At 37.9% G+C, this 19,224-nt stretch overlaps 1 protein-coding gene across 1 annotated transcript in view; it reads right to left on the reverse strand.

The window, feature by feature from the left end:
- The window catches only part of CCDC73 (coiled-coil domain containing 73), a 191,840-nt gene that overhangs the window by 97,915 nt on the left and 74,701 nt on the right, over positions 1 to 19,224 (reverse strand). Inside the window, exons 3-5 of the mRNA XM_011936357.1 lie at positions 18,278 to 18,349; positions 3,074 to 3,145; positions 385 to 420 (exon numbers count right to left, since the gene is read on the reverse strand). Of these exons, the coding sequence (XP_011791747.1) occupies positions 385 to 420; positions 3,074 to 3,145; positions 18,278 to 18,349 (180 nt within the window). The remainder of the gene's footprint in view (positions 1 to 384; positions 421 to 3,073; positions 3,146 to 18,277; positions 18,350 to 19,224) is intronic.

Consider the following 19,224-nt stretch of genomic DNA (forward strand, 5'->3'; position numbering starts at 1 on the left):
CAGTAATTCCAGTGAAAAAGCACTAAAAACATACCATGGTTAATAGAAACACTGCAGTAGAATGGTAAGAACATTAATTTGGGACCTGAAGAGGTCTGGGTTCTAGTCCCAATTTTGCCACTTCAAAGTGAGACCTTTGGCAAGTCATTTAGTCTTGTTAGGCCTCTGTATTCTGAACTGTAAAATGACGGAAGTGAAGTAACATGATTATATCTTCAGTCCTTTCTAAGATTTTAAGCAGTTAACCACCTCCATTAGTTTGTTACTAATGCTCTTTTCTCTTATGGTAAACAACAGATAATAAAAGGCATTTAGCTATGTTTTAAATTATTTTGTAAAAATAGATACCTTTTAATAGAAAATTTTTTAAAAAATTATAAATACCTTTTCTTCTTCCAGGGCATACATCTTCATTTGCAACTGATAAACAATTTTAAAAATTAAAATAAAGGGAGATAAACTGTTAACAGTGATCTACACTGGTCACTGAGACTAAAGAAACACTTTATATATCTATATTGTTTGAAATGGAAATAATGTGAACGTTATTTTCAGATTCAGAAAATAAATAATAATGATATAAAACGAGAAAAAAAGCCAGTCACTAAAGTAAATGAACTTTGTATTTATTTATTTGAGATGAGGTCTTGCTATGTTGCCCAGGCTGTACTCCAACTCTAGGGCTCGAGGGATCTCCCACCTCAGCCTCCCAAGTAGCTGAGACTAGAGGCACACACCACTGCACCCAGTTCAAAATTAGCAATTTAATCACACTGATCAGAGACACCAATTATCCTTGAAAGTTTTGTTTTTTCCTCCAGAAGTTTTTCTTAAATGTCTGAATATTTTGCCATCCACTCCTAAATCACAGCTTTTATCATTTTCCAAAGGTAAAATTTTATAAATCAGTATCATTTGTATTATCATTGACAGTATTTATGTTCAAAAATTTGTGCAGCCTAACAAATTAGGACCTGTTTAAAAAAATAATAACATTTTAAAGGCCAGGCATGGTAGTTCATGCCTGTAAACCCAATACTTTGGGAAGCTGAGGCAAGAGAATTGCTTGAGCCCAAGAGTTTTGAGACCAGCCCGGGCAGTATAGTGAGACTTCCTTGACAAGTCCCAGCTACTTGGGAGGTGGGAGGATTGTTTGAATCCTGGAGGTGGAGATTGCAGTGAGCTGAGATCACGCTACTGCACTCCAGCCTGGGCTACAGGGCGAGACTGTCTCTAAATAAATAAATAAAAATAATGACATTTTAGAACAGAAAAACTAAAGTACACACACCAAAGGAAAATTATGAAATACTCTAAGCAACACAAGAGTATTAGGCAAAATTTTCAAGAAATAAAATTTTTCTTAGGAAATTCCCTATTTTCTTTTTCTTTTTTTTTTTTTGTGAGACGGAGTCTTGCTCTGTCACCCAGGCTGGAGTGCAGTGGCACAATCTCGGCTTACTGCAAGTTCTGCCTCCTGGGTTCACACCATTCTCCTGCCTCAGACTCCCGAGTAGATGGGACTACAGGCACCTGCCACCACGCCCGGCTAATTTTTTCTTTTGTATTTTCAGTAGACACGGGGTTTCACCATGTTAGCCAGGATGGTCTCGATCTCCTGACCTTGTGATCTGCCCGCCTTGGCCTCCCAAAGTGCTGGGATTATAGGCTGAGCCACCGCGCCCAGCTGAAATATTTACTTACTTACTTACTTACTTATTTATTTATTTATTTATTTTGAGACAGAGTCTTGCTCTGTCACCCAGGCTGTACTGCAATGGTGTGATCGCAGCTCATTGCAACCTCTGCCTCCTGGGTTCAAGCAATTCTCCTACCTCAGCCTCCCAAGTAGCTGGGATTACAGGCTCCGGCCACCATGCCCGGCTAATTTTTGTGTTTTTAGTAGAGACAGAGTTTCACCATATTGGCCAGGCTGGTCTGGAACTCTTGACCTTGTGATCTGCCCGCCTTGGCCTCCCAAGGTGCTAGGATTACAGGCAAGAGCCACCGCGCCCGGCCTCCTATTTCCTTTTTCACACTCCTCACATTCAAGATCCCTTTCTTTAAACACACACACACACACACACACACACACACACCAATTAAAAAACAAAGAACCCAAGAGCACTTTCTCCTCTGCCCTTCAGATATCTGAGTATCCTTATCTTGCCCAAAGTCCTTTGTGACAGCAGAGATGTGGACTTGCTCTTTCCTAGAGAATACTATGCTACACTTTGGGCTTTTGCTTCCCTAACCTTCAATTAAAACTCCCATAACCTTGGTTAGGCCTAGCTCAGATTAAAGGAAGAAAGTCATTTGCTTAAAAAAATTCGTACATCTACACACACTTGTATTATAAAGATGAAGATAAATACAGGAAAGGAAAAATGAAGAAAAAATAATGATGTGAGATAGAGATAAGGAAACTTTCAGAGGATATTTTACATGAGCACATTTTCTTAAACTATTACAATATTTTCTTACTAGGAACTGAAGAGAAATTTTAGTCAAGAAGAGCTACAGAATTCAAATTAGCTGAAGGTATGTACAGTGATTTATGTCTTGATTTTTTTCTCATTTTTGTATTACTATTAGTTACTGATGATTGATATTTATGGAGGCTACAGTGCATAATAATCATCTCTTCTAATCCTTGACATCTCCCTACTTGCATCTCAGATTTTGATCATAATGTTATAACTCTATTTTGGTAAAAGGGTACTATGGAAGAGGCAAGAGCCTAGGAAGTTCTACTAAAAGAAAGAGGAAAGTGGAAAGAAAGAACAACACACACATCCCACTCACCTAAATTATTTAGGACAGATGAAAATATATCTCCATCTCCAAGAAAATAGTTTTCCCAATTTCCCTCCCTAACAAACTCATTCTACTACTTTACATTTTATTGTCAGTTGTGATTAAAAATTATTTTATTCATTTTCTACTTCCCATAATACCTTGTTCTCCTTTTTGTCTTTGGTGAGTATGGAGAACAGCTTGCCATAATATTCATGGGAGGGGGAGGAAATGCGATATTTAAAATGGTAGTATTTGTCTATCCTTATGAAATTACCTGCTTTTTAAAAACTGCCATTGCTTCCTTGTGTTGCTCTGCCAATGTTTCCTTTTGATTCTGAAGAGTTTCCTGTTTTAAAAATTATGACAAGTTAAAATATACATTCTAGCAACTCTCTTTCAGCTTTAAATCTTAACTGGGTTCACAATTTAAAGTTAACCATACCTTTTACATATATTATTTTGTGCTCCTGGAATTCCACTTTAAACCAATTTTATGATTATTTTTTGAGACAGGGTCTCACTCTGTTGCCCAGGCTGGAATGCAGTGGCACAATTACAGCTCACTGCAGCCTCAACCTTCCCGGGCTCAGGTGATTCTCCTGCCTCAGCCTCTCTAGTAGCTGGTATTACAGATGTCTGCCACCATGCCCGGCTAATTTTTGTATTTTTTGTAGAGACAGGGTTTTGCCATGTTGCACAGGCTAGTCTCAAACTCCTGGACTCAAGTGATCCACCCACTTCAGCCTTCCAAGATGCTGGGATTACAGGCATGAGCCACTGTACCTGGCCCAATTTTATAATTTTTTAATTGTCATAGAATCATCACATAAGCATTTTGCTTTATGTTGCTTTTTTCATGGAAAAAAACCACATTGCTTCTAAAATTTTTAAACTTTGGACGTTATTTGCTCCAAAGCATTCTCTAAGAAAAATATCTTTTAACCAAAAGTAATTAAAATTAACAAATTAACAGTCCTAGTATACAAACAGACTATTGTCTCAGAGTTTCAAAACAACAACAATAACAACAAAAACCAGTTTTATGATCTAAGCAGAAATGCTTACCTGGCAACATATACACCTTTAAGTTCATTGGAATAAATTTTTACTACCACAGAGAAATTCTGAAAAAAAATCTATATATGATTCCATTTCTTTTTTTCTCCTTTTGGTGGAAGTTGCATGTTCGGTTCTTTCTATTCTAGATGACTTTAACGTTCTTCTATTTTTATCAAAGTTAGTAATTCTCATCATTTAAAAATTAGGTCTAAAAGTGGCAACCACTTTCAAATTTTTCTGCTGTTTGCTCCAGATTTCTAAATAATACATTGAGTTAGAAATTTAAAAAGTTTATCTTTTGACCTCTTATTGATGACAGTAGTGGCCCATCTGGAGCCACCGTTGTGAGGATGCCAGCTGCAGCAAGGGAGGTGCAGCCAGGGCTATGGCTCTGCGAAGTCATTTGGGGCTGGGAACAGATGATCCCAGCAGGAGCCCTGCACCCTACTAAGTTGGCAGGGCAGGAGCCCATGCTCTCAGGTGCAGCTACAGCTGTCCGGCCACAGCTCCAAACCCTGGTATCCCTGCACTCTGCACTCTCTGTGTGGTGGGTGGCAGGTAGGGGAAGCCCCCTTGAAGCTGAAGCTTAAAGTACCTGTTTCCACTCCCTGGCCTCTCCCTGCTCTCCATGTCTGCTCCACTGTGGAGCAAAGTTGTGGACATGTCCTGATAGCCGAGCCTGGGCACTGTTGCAACCAGGACAGGTATATGCACACTTGGGGCAATGCAAGAAGGAAAAAAGAAATGGAATCATACCAGGCCCTGGCTGCCTTGGCTCCCTCTGGAAGCTGCTTCTGAGGGTGAAACTTAGGGCATCAATGAACACAGGAGGGAGGCCAGAGGGCTCAGGGTGGCTCAGCGTGGGCCCACAGGTACCCCTTGGGATGGACAGCCTGGGTGCTACAAACAGCATGTTGATGGCGACAGGAGGTGCCCCTAGACAGGAAGGGATGTCCCCTGTGAAACCCCACCTTCAAGCCACAGATGGCCTGAAGCCTGGGGACCAGGGCTGCCAGTTCCAGGTGAAGTGGTGGCAGGGGAGTGAGAACTTTCTTGATGCCTTTGGCCAATCAAGTGGTATTTTCTGGACCCACCCATGGGCCAATCAGCACACACTTCCTCCACTCTGAGCCCATAAAAACTCTGGACTCAGTCAGACTCAGACACTTATCTGCACTACCTGCCTGCAGAAAGGAGCTGCCCATTTCAGGTTTCCTCTCCACTGAGAGCTGTTTGGTCACCCAGTAAAGTTCTTCTCTGCCTTGCTCACCCTCCAGTTGTCAGTGTAACCTCATTCTTCCTAGACATGGGACAAGAACTCAGAACCCACCAGATGGCAGGAGTCAAAGAAGCTGTAACACTTTCCTGGCGGGCTTGCCAAGCTGTAGGTGGGAGCTAAAAGGGCTGTAACACTATAGCTCCTCAGCCTCTGCCAGTGCTGGCTAGGCCAGCCCAGGAACTGCAGGCCAAAGCAGGGCAGCAGGACTGAAATAGCTGTAACACAAACAGGCCGAAACACTCCCCATTGCTTGCCACACTGCAGGTGACTAGAGGAAGAGAGGGAGCCCTTCTGCGAGCACAGACCTCAGGGCTCCCCAAGCGAGAGCTGTGATGCTTTGGGGCTCTGCAGTTCCTAGCATCTCCAAGCTTTTGGGCACTACCACATTCCCCTCATCCAGACACTGGTGCCTGCAGTGGAAGCTGCTTGCAGTATATCTGGTCCAGTCATAGCCTCACACAGAGCTGGCACCTGTGCCGGCACCTGGAGCTGCCTGCCCTGCCACAGCAGCTGGCATGCCTGGCTGTGCACAGCGGCCGGACCCCAGGTTCGCTCGCTCACACACCCCTCGCCACTCTGTGCCTGGCTTGCTCTTGGCAGGCATGGGATCTGAGCCAGTATTGTGAGCCAAGTGCAGCCTGCCAGGTCAAGTGAATGGAACAACCCCAGCAGGTGTGAACAAAAATCAAGCAGAGACACCGCCAGCCACAGAGGTTTTTGGCTTGTGAAGTGACACCCAAAGGATCCTGTGACACTATAATGATAGTTGGAAGTTTAACTTTCTTATACAACTATTACCCCATAGCTCCTCCCCTATTCTTCCAACAGAGTTATATCAAAATTGGCTTAAATTCATAGTCAGTATTTACACTGTTATGACTATGTAATTATTATGTAATATTGAGTCACATAGTATGCCATGATTACATTTTTATTCTCATACAACTTTGTTTTTCTGCAGTTAGTAATTAAAAATATTATAATTCCCATAGCTAATTTTAAAAAATAATACTGTCTGTACTCAGATCTATATGAGCTCAAAAAAAAACTGAATGAAAAAGGCAAAGTGAGAACATCCCAAGAATGACTTAAAAGTCTCAAACCATTTAGGAAACCAGGCAGATTTAGAAAAACTGTAGATGTTTGACTAAATCTTTCAGAGGCTATCCTCAAAGTTCTTCCTGTGAAAATAAAGTTGACTCTAACCACATCTGCAAGGACAGAAGGAAAGAATGAGTCCATTGGAGACTTCAGGGATAGGTTCCTTGAGGAGCAGATTCTGAAGATGTGACCTCCAGCTCTTTCCTCACTTTTTGTGAACAGCCTTAAATACAGAAGCAGGGAATTTAATATGTAACAAATTTGTAATGATAAATAGCTCTACTAGTAGATCTCCAAATCCACTTCAAAAAAAGGCTTAGAACACAAATAAAATAAACTAATGGCTTCACAGATAAAATAACTAAATGCTCCCACTATAGTCATCAAGCACTAGAGAAGGGTGCCTCTTGGTAAGACACCTATAAATACTTATACGCAGAAAGTACATTAGAAAAATAATTGTCATGGTCTAGCCAAGAAAATAAAGGAAAAAATCAGTGAGCAAATCAATGACACTGCTATGGGGAGAAATCGTGTATTCAGTTTCTCATTTTATTCTCAAACTTGCAAAGAGAAATTTCTCTAAATATTAAAAGTAACCTCTCCCTTGAAGTCAATGAGCTACTCAGACAGGGGTATCTCAAATAATCCACAGATATTCTCCCTGTTTCAGCCTGTTAAATGCTAACCTCAGATCCCCAAATGAGAAATATTATTTTCCTTTATGACATCATGCCCATCAAATTAAAAGATAGGGATCTATTATGTAAACAGAATTGCAAAATTAAGTTCTCTCTTGCTTTTTTTTTTTCTTTCTTTTTCCCCCTCAGATTCCTGATGACTTTCCTGGTCATAATCAGATCATAGCTAATTTGGATATTGACTTACTGGTAATTTTGTGTATGATCAAACCAAAGTGAAGATCTCCATGAAGTGGCACCTTTGTGGGCAAAAAGTTTTACTGATATCGGCAGTAAGGTTCAGATCCACCCATCTAAACCTCTACCTAAGTTTACAAAATACCTCTAAAACCAGATACTAAAGAAGAACTAAAGCCAATAGTCCAAAGGCCTAATAGAGAAAAGAAGAGTCATACCTTATGACTGGTATAAAAATAGGCACAGTAAAAATAAGTCAGTCTTTAAACAATGTTGTTTCCCAGGCAAAAAAACCCAATGAATGAGGATAAAGATTTGTTCAAGACCTAAGACCATAAATAAAATGAACATTTTACCCACTTCTTTGTAGTACTGAGCCCAAGTACTATTTTAACTTCAGTGCTACCCAAAGCTACTTTTTTTTTTTTAACCACTATAGATATGTGTTGCACTTTCTACAGTATCGCTTTAGATCAAGATAGTCAACACCTAATTAGTTTTTTCCTGGGAAAGTAAAAAATTTACCTGGACAGTGATGCCTCAGGGATTTACTGAGGAACTTTAAGGATATTAAATTTACCTGTAACACTATAGTTGCGTAATAATGGGGACAAGTTTTTTCTATGTTCTAAAGATGAGGAGAGTTGTAAGACTGATTCCATTTATCAACTTACTGTTTTAGCAAGGTCATGAAAATTCCAAAAAAAGTTTAGAAGTTTGTCAGAACAAAGCACATTATTCAGGGTATGATTAATCTCAAGGGGGTAAATGTATCACTCCTGATGAATTATAAACCATTCAATACTTCCAGGGCTGGTTACTAAGAGACAATTAAGAATTTTTCTGGGTTTCACTGGTTACTTCAGACAATAGGTTCCAAACATTTCTGAAATCACCCCACCTCTATATAATTTACGTGCTCAATAATGGAACATCTCCCTCATTAACTTAAACATGAACAAGAATTTTGTGGCTTAAAAGTAACTTTGGGTTCTTGTCATGAAGTCTTTGCCTAAGCCAATGTCTAGAAGGGGTTTTCCAGAATTTTTATGGTTATTCTATAATTTTTATGGTTTCAGGTCTTAGATTTAAGCCTTTGATCCATCACGAGTTGATTTTTATTAAGGTAAGAGATGAAGTTCCAACATCATTCTTTTACATGTGGCTTGCCAATTATCCCAGCACTTGTTGAAAAGGATGTCCTTTCTCCAGTCGGCTGTAAGTATTTGGGTTTATTTCTGGGTTCTCTATTCTGTTCCATTGATCTATGTGCCTATTTTTATACTAGTATCATGCTGTTTTGCTGACTATGGCCTTGTAGAATAATTTGAAGTCAGGTCATGTGATGTCTCCAGATTTGTTCTTTTTGCTTAGTCTTGCTTTGGCTACGCAGGCTCTTTTTTGGTTCTTTATGAATTTTACACTTAGTTTTTCTAGTTCTGTGAAGAATGATGCTGGTATTTTGATGGAAATTGCATTGAATTTGTAGATTGCTTTTGGCAAGGTGATAATTTTCACAATATTGATTCTAGTCATCCATGAGCATAGGATGTGTTTCCATTTGTTTATGTCATCTGTTATTTCTTTCAGTGGTGTTTTATAGTTTTCCTTGTAGAGGTCTTTCATCTTCTTGGTTAGGTATATTCCTACTTTTTTTTTGGTTGTTGTTTGTTTTGCAGCTATTGTAAAAGGGGTTGAGTTTTTAATTTGACTCTCGCGTGACTGCTGTTGGTGTGAAGCAGAGCTACTAATTTGTGTATGTTAATTTTGTATCCTGAAACGTTGTTGAATTCATTTGCCAGTTCTAGGAGCTTTTTGAATGAGTCTTCAGGGTTTTCTAGGTATACGACCATATTATCCACAAATAGTGACAGTTTGACTTTCTCTTTACCAGTTTGTATGCCCTTTCTTTCTTTTGTCTGATTCCTCTGGCTAGGACTTCTAGTACTATGTTGAACAGAAGTGGTGAAAATGGGCATCCTCGTCTTGTTCCAGTTCTCAGAGGGAATGTTTTCAACTTCTGCCTGCTCAGTATAATGTTGGCTCAGTATAATAGATGGCTTTTATTACCTTAACGTATGTCCCTTCTATGATGATTTTGCTGAGGGTTTTAATCATAAAGGGATGCCGGATTTTGCCAAATACTTTTTCTGTGTCTATTGAGATGATCATGTGATTTTTCTTTTTAATTCTGTTTATGTGATATATGACATTTGTTGACTATGTCAGTTAAACCATCCCTGCATTCCTTGTATGAAACCTACTTGATCATGGTGGATTATATTTTTGATATGCTGTTGGATTTGTTTTTTGTTTGTTTTTGAGATGGAGTCTTACTCTGTTGCCCAGCCTAGAGTGCAGTGATGTGATCTTGGCTCACTGCAACCTCCACCTCCCAGGTTCAAGTGATTCCTGTCTCAGCCTCCCAAGTAGCTGGGACTGCAGGTGCATGCCACCAAGTGTGGCTAATTTTTGTATTTTTAGTAGAGACAGGGTGTTGCCATGTTGTCTAGGCTGGTCTCAAACTCCTGACCTCAGGTGATGCACCACCTTGGCCTCCCAAGGTGTTGGGATTACAGGCATGAGTCACCGTGTGCAGCCTGCTATTGGATTTGGATCGCTAGTATTTTGTTGAGGATTTTTGTGTCTATGTTCATCAGGAATATTGGTCTGCAGGTTTTTTTGTTTGTTTGTTATGTCCTTCCCTGGTTTTGGTATTAGGGTGATACTGGCTTCATAGAATGATTCATTCTCTTTTGAATGATTAATCCTCTTTCTCTTTTGAAATAGTGTCAGCAGGATTGGTACCAATTCTTCTTTGAATGTCTAACAGAATTCACCTGTGAATCTGTCTGGTCCTAGACTTTTTTTGTTGACAATTTTTTTTATTACCACTTCAATCTCACTGCTTGTTATTGGTCTGTTCAGAGTTTCTATATCTTCCTGGTTTAATCTAGCAGGTTTGTATATTTCCAGGAATTTATCCATCTCCTCTAGGTTTTCTAGTTTATGCACATAAAGGTGTTCATAGCAGCCTTGAATAATCTTTTGTATTTCTGTGGTATCAGTTGTAGTATCACCTGTTTCATTTCTAGTTGAGTTTATTTGGATCTTCTCTCTTTTCTTGGTTAATCTCACTTATCAATTTTATTTATCTTTCCAAAGAAGCAGCTTTTTGTTTCATTTATCTTTTGTATTGTTTTTCTTGTTTCAACTTCATTACGTTCTGTTCTGATCTTTGTTATTTATTTTCCTCTGCTGGGTTTGGATTGTTCTTGTTTCTCCAGTTCCGTGAGGTGTGACCTTAGATTGTCTGTATATGCTATTTCAGACTTTTTGATATAGACATTCAATGCTATGAAGTTTCCTCTTAGCACTACTTTTGCTGTACCCCAGAGGTTTTGATAGGTTGTGTCACTAACTTCATTCAGTTCAAATAATTTTTAAATTTCCATCTTGATTTCATTGTTGACTCAACGATCATTCAGGAGCCGGTTATTTAATTTCCATGTATTTGTATGGTTTTGAGGGTTCCTTCTGGAGTTGATTTCCAATTTTATTCCACTGTGGTCTGAGAGAGTACTTAATATAATTTTGATTTTCTTAAACTTACTGAGACTTGTTTTGTGGCCTATTGTATGGTCTTTCTTGGAGAATGTTCCATGTACTGATGAACAGAATGCATATTCTGCAGTTGCTGGGTAGAATGTTCTGGAAATATATGTTAAGTCCATTTGTTCTAGGGTACAGTTTAAGTCCATCGTTTCTTTGTTGGCTTTCTGTATGGATGACCTGTCTAGCATTGTCAGTGGAGTATTAAAGTCCCCCACTATTATTGTGTTGCCATCTATTTTATGACCAAGAACCCAAAGCAAATGCAACAAAAACAAAGATAAATAGATGGGACTCAATTAAACTAAAAAGATTCTGCACAGCAAAAGAAATAATCAGCAGAGTTAACAGACAACCCACAGAGTGGGAGAAAATCTTCACAATCTATACATCTGACAAAGGACAATATCCAGAGTCTTAAAAAAAAAAAAAAGACATGCAAATTGTCAACAAGCATATGGAAAAATGCTCAACATCACTAATGATCAGGGAAATTCAAATCAAAACCATCATGTGATACCACCTTACTCCTGCAAGAATGGTCATAATCAAAAAATTAAAAAATAATAGATGTTGGTGTGGAGGTGGTGAAAAGGGAACACTTTTACACTGCTTGTAGGAATGTAAACTTGTACAACCACTATGGAAAACAGTGTGGAGATTCCTTAAAGAACTAAAAGTAGATCTACTATTTGATCCAGCAATCCCACTACTAGGGATAGACCCGGAGGAAAAGAAGTCATTATACAAAAAGGATACTTGTACATCCAGGTTTATAGCTGCACAATTTGCAATTGCAAAAATATGGAACCAGTCCAAATGCCCATCAATCAACAAGTGGATAAAGAAAATACGGTATATACACACCACAGAATACTACTCAGCCATACAAAGGAATGCAATAATGGCATTCACAGCAACCTGGATGAAATTGGAGACTTTATTCTAAGTGAAGTAACTCAGGAGTGGAAAATCAAACGTTGTATGTTCTCACTTAAAAGAGAGAGCTAAGCTATGAGGACAGAAAGGCCTAAGAAAAATACACTAGACTTTGCAGAATCAGGGGAAGGGGTGGGAGAGGGGTGAGGGATAAAAGAATACACACTGGGTACAGCATATACTGTTCGGGTGATGGGTGCACCAAAATCTTGGAAATGACCACTAAATAACTTATTCATGTAACTAAACACTACCTGCTCCCTAAAAACCTATTGAAAAAAAACAAAACCAAAAACCTTAACAGCGCCCCTTTCTGGGTCTTCCAACTGTCATAAAGCTTTCTACCTATTTGTACCTCAGCAGTATAGACAAGCCCTTAATGCTCCAACAGAACACCATGGTAGTCATCAGGGTCTAATTGCTTATTACAGTCTTCCCTTAGACCTAGTGGCAAAAGCCAACTCCTTATCAAGGGCAGTATTAGCAGCTGTCAAACTAGTAGAGGCTTCTACTACTGTGGTTTAAGGATTTATTTAGACTTCATGATACCTCATGCTGTGCAATCCTTGTTATTTACTAAAAACACATGTCTCAGCAAGCAGGTTCACCTCCTATGAACTTTTATTACTTTCTCCCCCACACATTTCCACCCAGTGCTGTAATATCTGAAAGTCTACTAACAGGAAGATAACACATGATCTCACTTATATATGGAAACTAAAAAAGTCAAAGTTATACAAGTTGAGAGTAGAATGGTGGTTACAAGAAGCTGGGGAGGTAGAGGTCTGGGGTGGAGGGAAGGGAGATGTTGATCAAGGAGTACAAAGTTCCAGTTAGATGGGAAGAATAAGTTTGAGATCTACTGCACAGCCTGTAGTAAACATAGTTAATAAATATGTATATTTCAAAATTGGTAAAAGTAGATTTTAAATATTCTCACTACAAAAAAATAAGTATTGAGGTGATGGATACATTAATTAGTTTGATATAACCATTCCACAAAAATGTATACATACACAGGTATATCAAAACATCACATTGTAGCCCATAAATATATACAATATTTTTTAATTAAAATAAAGATCTAAATAAAAAATAAAGAGGCATGAAAACTGAAAAAGAAAAACTCATTGCTTATTTCTCTTTAATTTTTAATTGCACAAACTATGCAATAATACCATTTGACAATTGCCCCCTAAAATTGCCAATAAGTCTGTCATATAATCTTACCTAAGCTTACATATATGTATATAATAATTTACTTTTTACGTGTTATTCATTATAAATATGTATATATATACTGTTCATTTTTTATATAGCATATATAAATGCTTGAATAGAAACAGGTTAAAATGCTTTTATATCTTAATGAAAAAAATATACTAATGTAGTAAGAGAGATGGGGATTGAACAGAACACCCACCAAACATTCTTTCAAGAAATATTTTGATAATCAATAACTTCCTACATAAAGTATATCTTTTTGATCTCTATTTCTAATAAATGTTACTCATAGACAAGTTTAACAAAAAGCCTGGTACTGTTTTTCCATTACCCAAAGAAAGGGAAACCTATATTGAGTTAGTCTCTGTCTGAACAATAACTGTGCTTCAGACAGATATATTAGAAACTCCCCCAGATTAAATTTACATGTAATCTTGTTTGTTGATAGGTCATTTTTTGAAAGTAAAACGGAAAAAATATCAGGCAGGATATACTGCAACAGTGTCAACTGACCCCTAAATCGTGACTCCTTACCAGAGGTTAAACCAGCCCAGACGACAAAGTACTCCAAGGGACTAATGTAATATGTTAATCTACTCAGCAAAGCTTGCCAATTGTCAAGACATTAGAGAGTTAACATTAATAGCAGCTATGCCTTTGGTGTAGTCCATGATTTTGGAATACTGTACAAATAATTAGGGTTTCTGATCTCAGTAGGAATCCCAATTTCAAGTAGTCAACCATTTTAAGTTTTCTAATGCTTCCTTAGGGGATGGTTATCATAAAGTCACACTAAAAGGGATAACATTAAGGCTAGAGGAGATATCCTAGCTAATCTTATGACATACAGTCCTGGCCCCTATGATATCCAAAAAGTCAAATCTTTGAAGACCTTTTAAAAGGTTATTTTGGAATGCCTACAACTGGCTCCAGAGTCTGAAGAAAAAAACGTGATGATAAATTACAAAAAGAAAATATCTTTCAGGACACTTTCAGGACAGACACTTGGTGGCACCAGAGGACCTCAATGGAACTTTGTAAAAATTTTATAGGAAATTACCCATCAGAGCAAGGACAAACTGAACATTATACTCAATTAGCATTGGTGGTGAAATTTTACTAAAATTGCTGAGGATGTCTCTGGTGTACAGCTGTCATTAGCACTGTCCTGGTAAAACTGTTATCCTTGCAAATCCAAGCCTTAGGGTCCCTATAAACACTTCCAAATGGATTTCCTAAAATTAACCCCTAGAACGCGTTCTGAATATGTTCATCATTGCTTCCATCTTCTCAGGATGAACTAAAACTTCTTGCCAGAGAGCTACAGTTCTGTGAGTAGAAAAAAAAAATTACTTGATTTTGTGTTTACAACCTGAGGATTTCCAGGGACTGGGTCACTCATTTTACTGGGACTGTCATTAGAGAACTTTGCAAAACCTTGTCATTTACTTAGAAATTCATTGCCCCCATCATCCTCAAACTTGAAGAAAAGTAGAGAGGACTAATGGCACACTGTATCTGACACTCTTAAACTTCCATGACCAAGAAGGTTACCTCTAACTCATAACATCATGAAGTCCATACTCCCCTACATTCACTGGCTTTTACCATATAAACTTGTTAAGAGTTTGCCCTATGAAGTTGGCTACTTCGCCCTTCATTTTGGACATTTCTTTACTTCAGACAAATGTGGCAAAGTACTCCAAGGGACTAATGTAATATGTTTCAGAGTCTAATCACAAACAGATAAAAGTTGCTTTTCTTCTACATGACCAAAAGCTCCGAGGTAGTGTCTTCTGGAAATGACCTCAGAGAGGAAAAACAAACATCCTGAAACCATATTGGAAATAATCCTACCAAGAACTTTGACTGCTAGCACAGTGGCTAAACCCCCGGGGAATAGATCCTTGAATTCATGTCTCCCAGATGAACAGACACTAGGTTTCACTAATACACAGAATGCCATTCCATCAAGAAATTTAAATCTAAGGAGTCTTGAGAAAGCTTCAGAAGCAGACATCTTCAGAAAGAAACAGCTACCATTCAAGAGGTATGGATCAAGACAGCCTCTACCCAAGACCTACAGAGTCTGTTTTTATATGGACCGTGAACCAAGAACAGTTTTTATATTTTTAATGGGTTAAAAAGAAAAATAAAAAAAGAATAACATTTCAAATCACCTGAATATTGTATAAAATATAAATTTTAGTGTCCATAACGTTTTATAGGAACATAGCCATGCTGATTCATGTAAGTACTGTCCGTGGCTGCTTTTACACTGTAACAACAGAGTTGAGTGGCTGTCACAGAGACCATACCGTCCACAAAGCCTGAAATATTTACTAGATGGCTATTTACATAAAAAGCTTGCTAACATCCTACCTAGATAGTCAGAGCCAAAGACTGCAATGCTTTTATTTGCAGGCTTTTGTTCTTTATTTTCTGAGATACTTTCTTTCCCCTTTCTTAATCCAGCCCCTTAAGTGAGTAAAAACATATCATTTATTAACCATGATGGTTTCAAACACCCTTATCCTTAATATTGCTCTCTATATTCTTGGCCACTCTATGGTGTGAGTACAATTACTAATGGAAATTTTTGATTTGGGGATGGCCTCTGTTCTCTTGGTTTAATATAGGTATTCCTGGCTGCTGGCTTAAAAGTGATCTACAAGTTCTGATAATAAACTTTTCCTTAGTGTTTTTCCATGTTGGTGTGTTCAGAAGTGTGACTTCTGGAGTCTTAAATACTGTTACACAGCCACTGTACTAGAAAATGATCCAACAAATTATGATCCAACAAAAGGAAAAACTGATACACACACACACACACACACACCACCAGAAACCACCTACATGTCATCATGACTCTTCATCAAGCAGCATAAATCTTGATTGATCACATCCTAAATAATAATGGTTTATTTTTTTTTCCAGCTCAGGTTGAAAAAGTAAAAGGGGACTGAGAACTGAAACCACCTGCATCAATATAACAGAGATATTTGGAGTGAGAACTGAGAATACCTGTGTCAACACAACTTAGTTTTTATTCCAGGAAATCTTTGCCCAGTAAATATAAGACTATAAAAACCAATAAATTATATCACTGTTTGTTTCAGGCAACTGCTGCAAAACCACGTATCTGAGACAATGGTTTATTTGGGTAAACATCTGGTTTATCAAACAACTATTCTCAAGAGTAGCTTCAAGAGCCTCAATGTTGCTACATTCACAATCCTAAATACTACATTACAAAATTTGCCCAATTCCCATCAACATCCTGCCTTAAAAGAACTGCCTAAATCTACTTGCATCTAGACCCTATAACCCTCTACGTAGTCCAATACTGATATGCACCTTTTGAAATACTAAGACTCTGTAGTGTTTTCACTTATTGCAATGAGTTTCAATAAACACACCTGCTTTATTAACAAGTTCTTTGGTGATATTTGAGGGAATGCAACAAGGCAGTTCTAATTTACACTGCTAACAACAAATGAAAGTTCTTGTTTTTCTAAAAGTTGGTAAAGGTAGGAATCTGGCTTTTTCTTCAGATGAAATCCAGCTCTAATACCATTTCTTGAATAATCTGTTCTTCCCCACTGATTTAAAAGCCACCGTTAACATTCACTAAATTGTCTTATGTATTTGGATCTATTTCTAGATTCTGTTGTGTTTTACTAAATAACTATGTACACTGCACCAAGCTATTTTAATTATGACAATTTATATTATGTTTAAGAATCAAGTATGACTATTTCACTCCCTTCTTTTTAAAACATTTCCCAGTCACTCTTATATGTTTCTTTCCACATAAACCTTAGAATAAGCTTAAGTACCCTAAATATGTTCTTGACATTGTAAATTGGATTTATTTATTTATTTTTAGAGACAGTGTCTCACTCTGCACTCAGGCTGGAGTGCAATGGCACAAACATAGCTCACTACAGTCTCAAACTCCTGGGCTCAAGTGATCCTCCCACCTCAGCCTCTCGAGGAGCTAGGACTACAGGCACATGCCACCATGTCCTGCTAATATATGTATTTTTAAATAGAGACAAGGTCTCACTATGTTGCCCAGGTCTTGAACTCCTGGCCTCAAGTAACCCTCCTGCCTTGGCCGACCAAAGTGCTGGGATTACAGGTGTGAGCTACTCACTGCAGTTGGCTGTTAAATTGGGTTCATTAAACTTACTGATTACCTTAGGGATTGTGATAACTTTATGCTATTAGCTCTATGCAAAAACAAGATATAACTTTACATTTTAAAATCTCCTTGAAAATTAGTTGTACTTAGTATTTACCTATTCTTTTCCTCCATAATTCTTTCCCTCCACAGATAGGTCTGTTTCATACTTGTCCTTCACATAATTCAACCCTGATTTTACTCCCATAATCTGCACAACCTTTGGATCTGTCTAACCTCGAAATTTCAATTATTTCTGGTTTGGTCTATCCACTATCACCTGACTTCTGATTCTGATGTTACCCCCAATTCCTGTTTCAATATTACCAAACAATGAGAACAGAAATCAGCATAATTACACTTCCAGGTTTTAGTTGTTAAGATTACTCTGATGGAACAGCACTATCATAAATGCTTCAATACAGATAAGCTACGGAGAAAATAAGAGCTGACACTATTTTTTAATATTTGGTTACATTATGTAATAACACCCCGGGAAAATATGGTACTACTTATGAGGTTTCATTGCTTTCAAAATATTCTCACTCCCCTATAGCACACAATGTGTTTCTCAGATGTAAAATAGTTTTCAGAGTTATTCACAGTGCTGTATCAAAAAGCCTGAACAAAATTCTTATTCTCAGTTTTCTGGAAGCCTAAATGTTACCAACAGCTTTAGTTGGGATTTTCTTGAGATTTTATCTAAATAATCCACTAACCCCTGAATCTGTTAGAAAATTTAAAAATTAACTTGGCAATAAGGATTAGAATACATTTTAAAATAGATGCTATAAATACTAATCTGAGAGAAAAAAAATACTCACTGTATTAGTCAGCTTTCATACTGCTATAAAGAACTGCCCAAGACTGGGTACTTTACAAAGGAAAGAGGTTTAATTGACTCACAGTTCAGCATGGCTTCGGAGGCCTCAGGAAACTTACAATCATGATGGAAGGAGAAGGGGAAGCAAGGCACCTTCTTTAGAAGGTGACAGAAAGGAGAAGTGCTAAGCAAAGAGGGAAGAGCCCCTTATAAAACCATTAGCTCTCATGAGAACTATCAGGCGAGCAGCATGGGGAAACCACCCAAATGATTCAATTACCTCCACCTTGTCTCTCCCTTGACATGTGGGAGTTATATGGATTACAATTCAAGATGAGATTTGGCTGGGGACACAAAGTCTTAACCATATCACTTACCTTTTGCCATTTAAGTTCCTGTATCTCCACAATAATTTTACCAATCTGCTCTTCATAATGAATTTCTGCTTCCTAAGTCAGAAAGAAAAAGAAAAGTGCTATAAAAATAAAGACTTTAAAACTTCCAGTTTCAGCTCTTTCTGGAGAGATATAGAAATAGCATACTCCCACCTTTACAATAAGAAAAAAAAATCTAGCCAAACAGCAAATTAAATAGACAAGTCCATCATAGAACTGAGGTCCCAGATCAATCAAGTACCCAAAATCTGGATAGAGACACATGCCTAGAGAAACAGAAGCCTGACATTTGCTTACCTGGGACATAAGCTACCAAGGACTGGTAAGAAGCTTCAATGAAAAGTCCTTAATAAATTGCTAAAGGTAGAATGTAGGCTACTGTAAAAATATGAATCTCCTGAAATAGAGAGATTTACACTTTCTAGCAGGCTTTTCTACTAGGAAACACACCAGGTGCTTACAGAAAAGATTGAGAAAAATCCTATAAAACTTTCCCCTGCAGCACTGGCTATGCAGGGGAAGAGCACTCACAAGCCATCTTCCCTATTTCCTCTACAGATCAAAACCCTTAATCTGCAGAGGGGAGGGCAACAGAAACTATAGCTAAAAGCACTAGTGGAAACCCTCTGCAGCTAGGCAAGAGGACCAAAAGTCATCACTAAAAATTCTACCTAGGCAGACCTATCTTCCTTATCTACTTTAAGCAGCAATTGGGAAGAGGAGGCCCGGGAAAACAAGGCAACAACAGTTCTTTTTTCTTTTTTCTTAAATACAGGTTTTTAATAGCTTTAAGATCACCAGACTAAATAAAAATTTCCAGAACCCTAATTAAAAAAGATGAGTACATGAAAATACTAATAAAGATCAAGCAGAACAAAAATTACATGAACTGAAATAATTGATGAAAAATAATGTTTTCATAACTTTCA

This window comes from Colobus angolensis, unplaced genomic scaffold (genome assembly GCF_000951035.1).
Source record: "Colobus angolensis palliatus isolate OR3802 unplaced genomic scaffold, Cang.pa_1.0 Scaffold152, whole genome shotgun sequence".
Lineage (NCBI taxonomy): Eukaryota > Metazoa > Chordata > Mammalia > Primates > Cercopithecidae > Colobus > Colobus angolensis.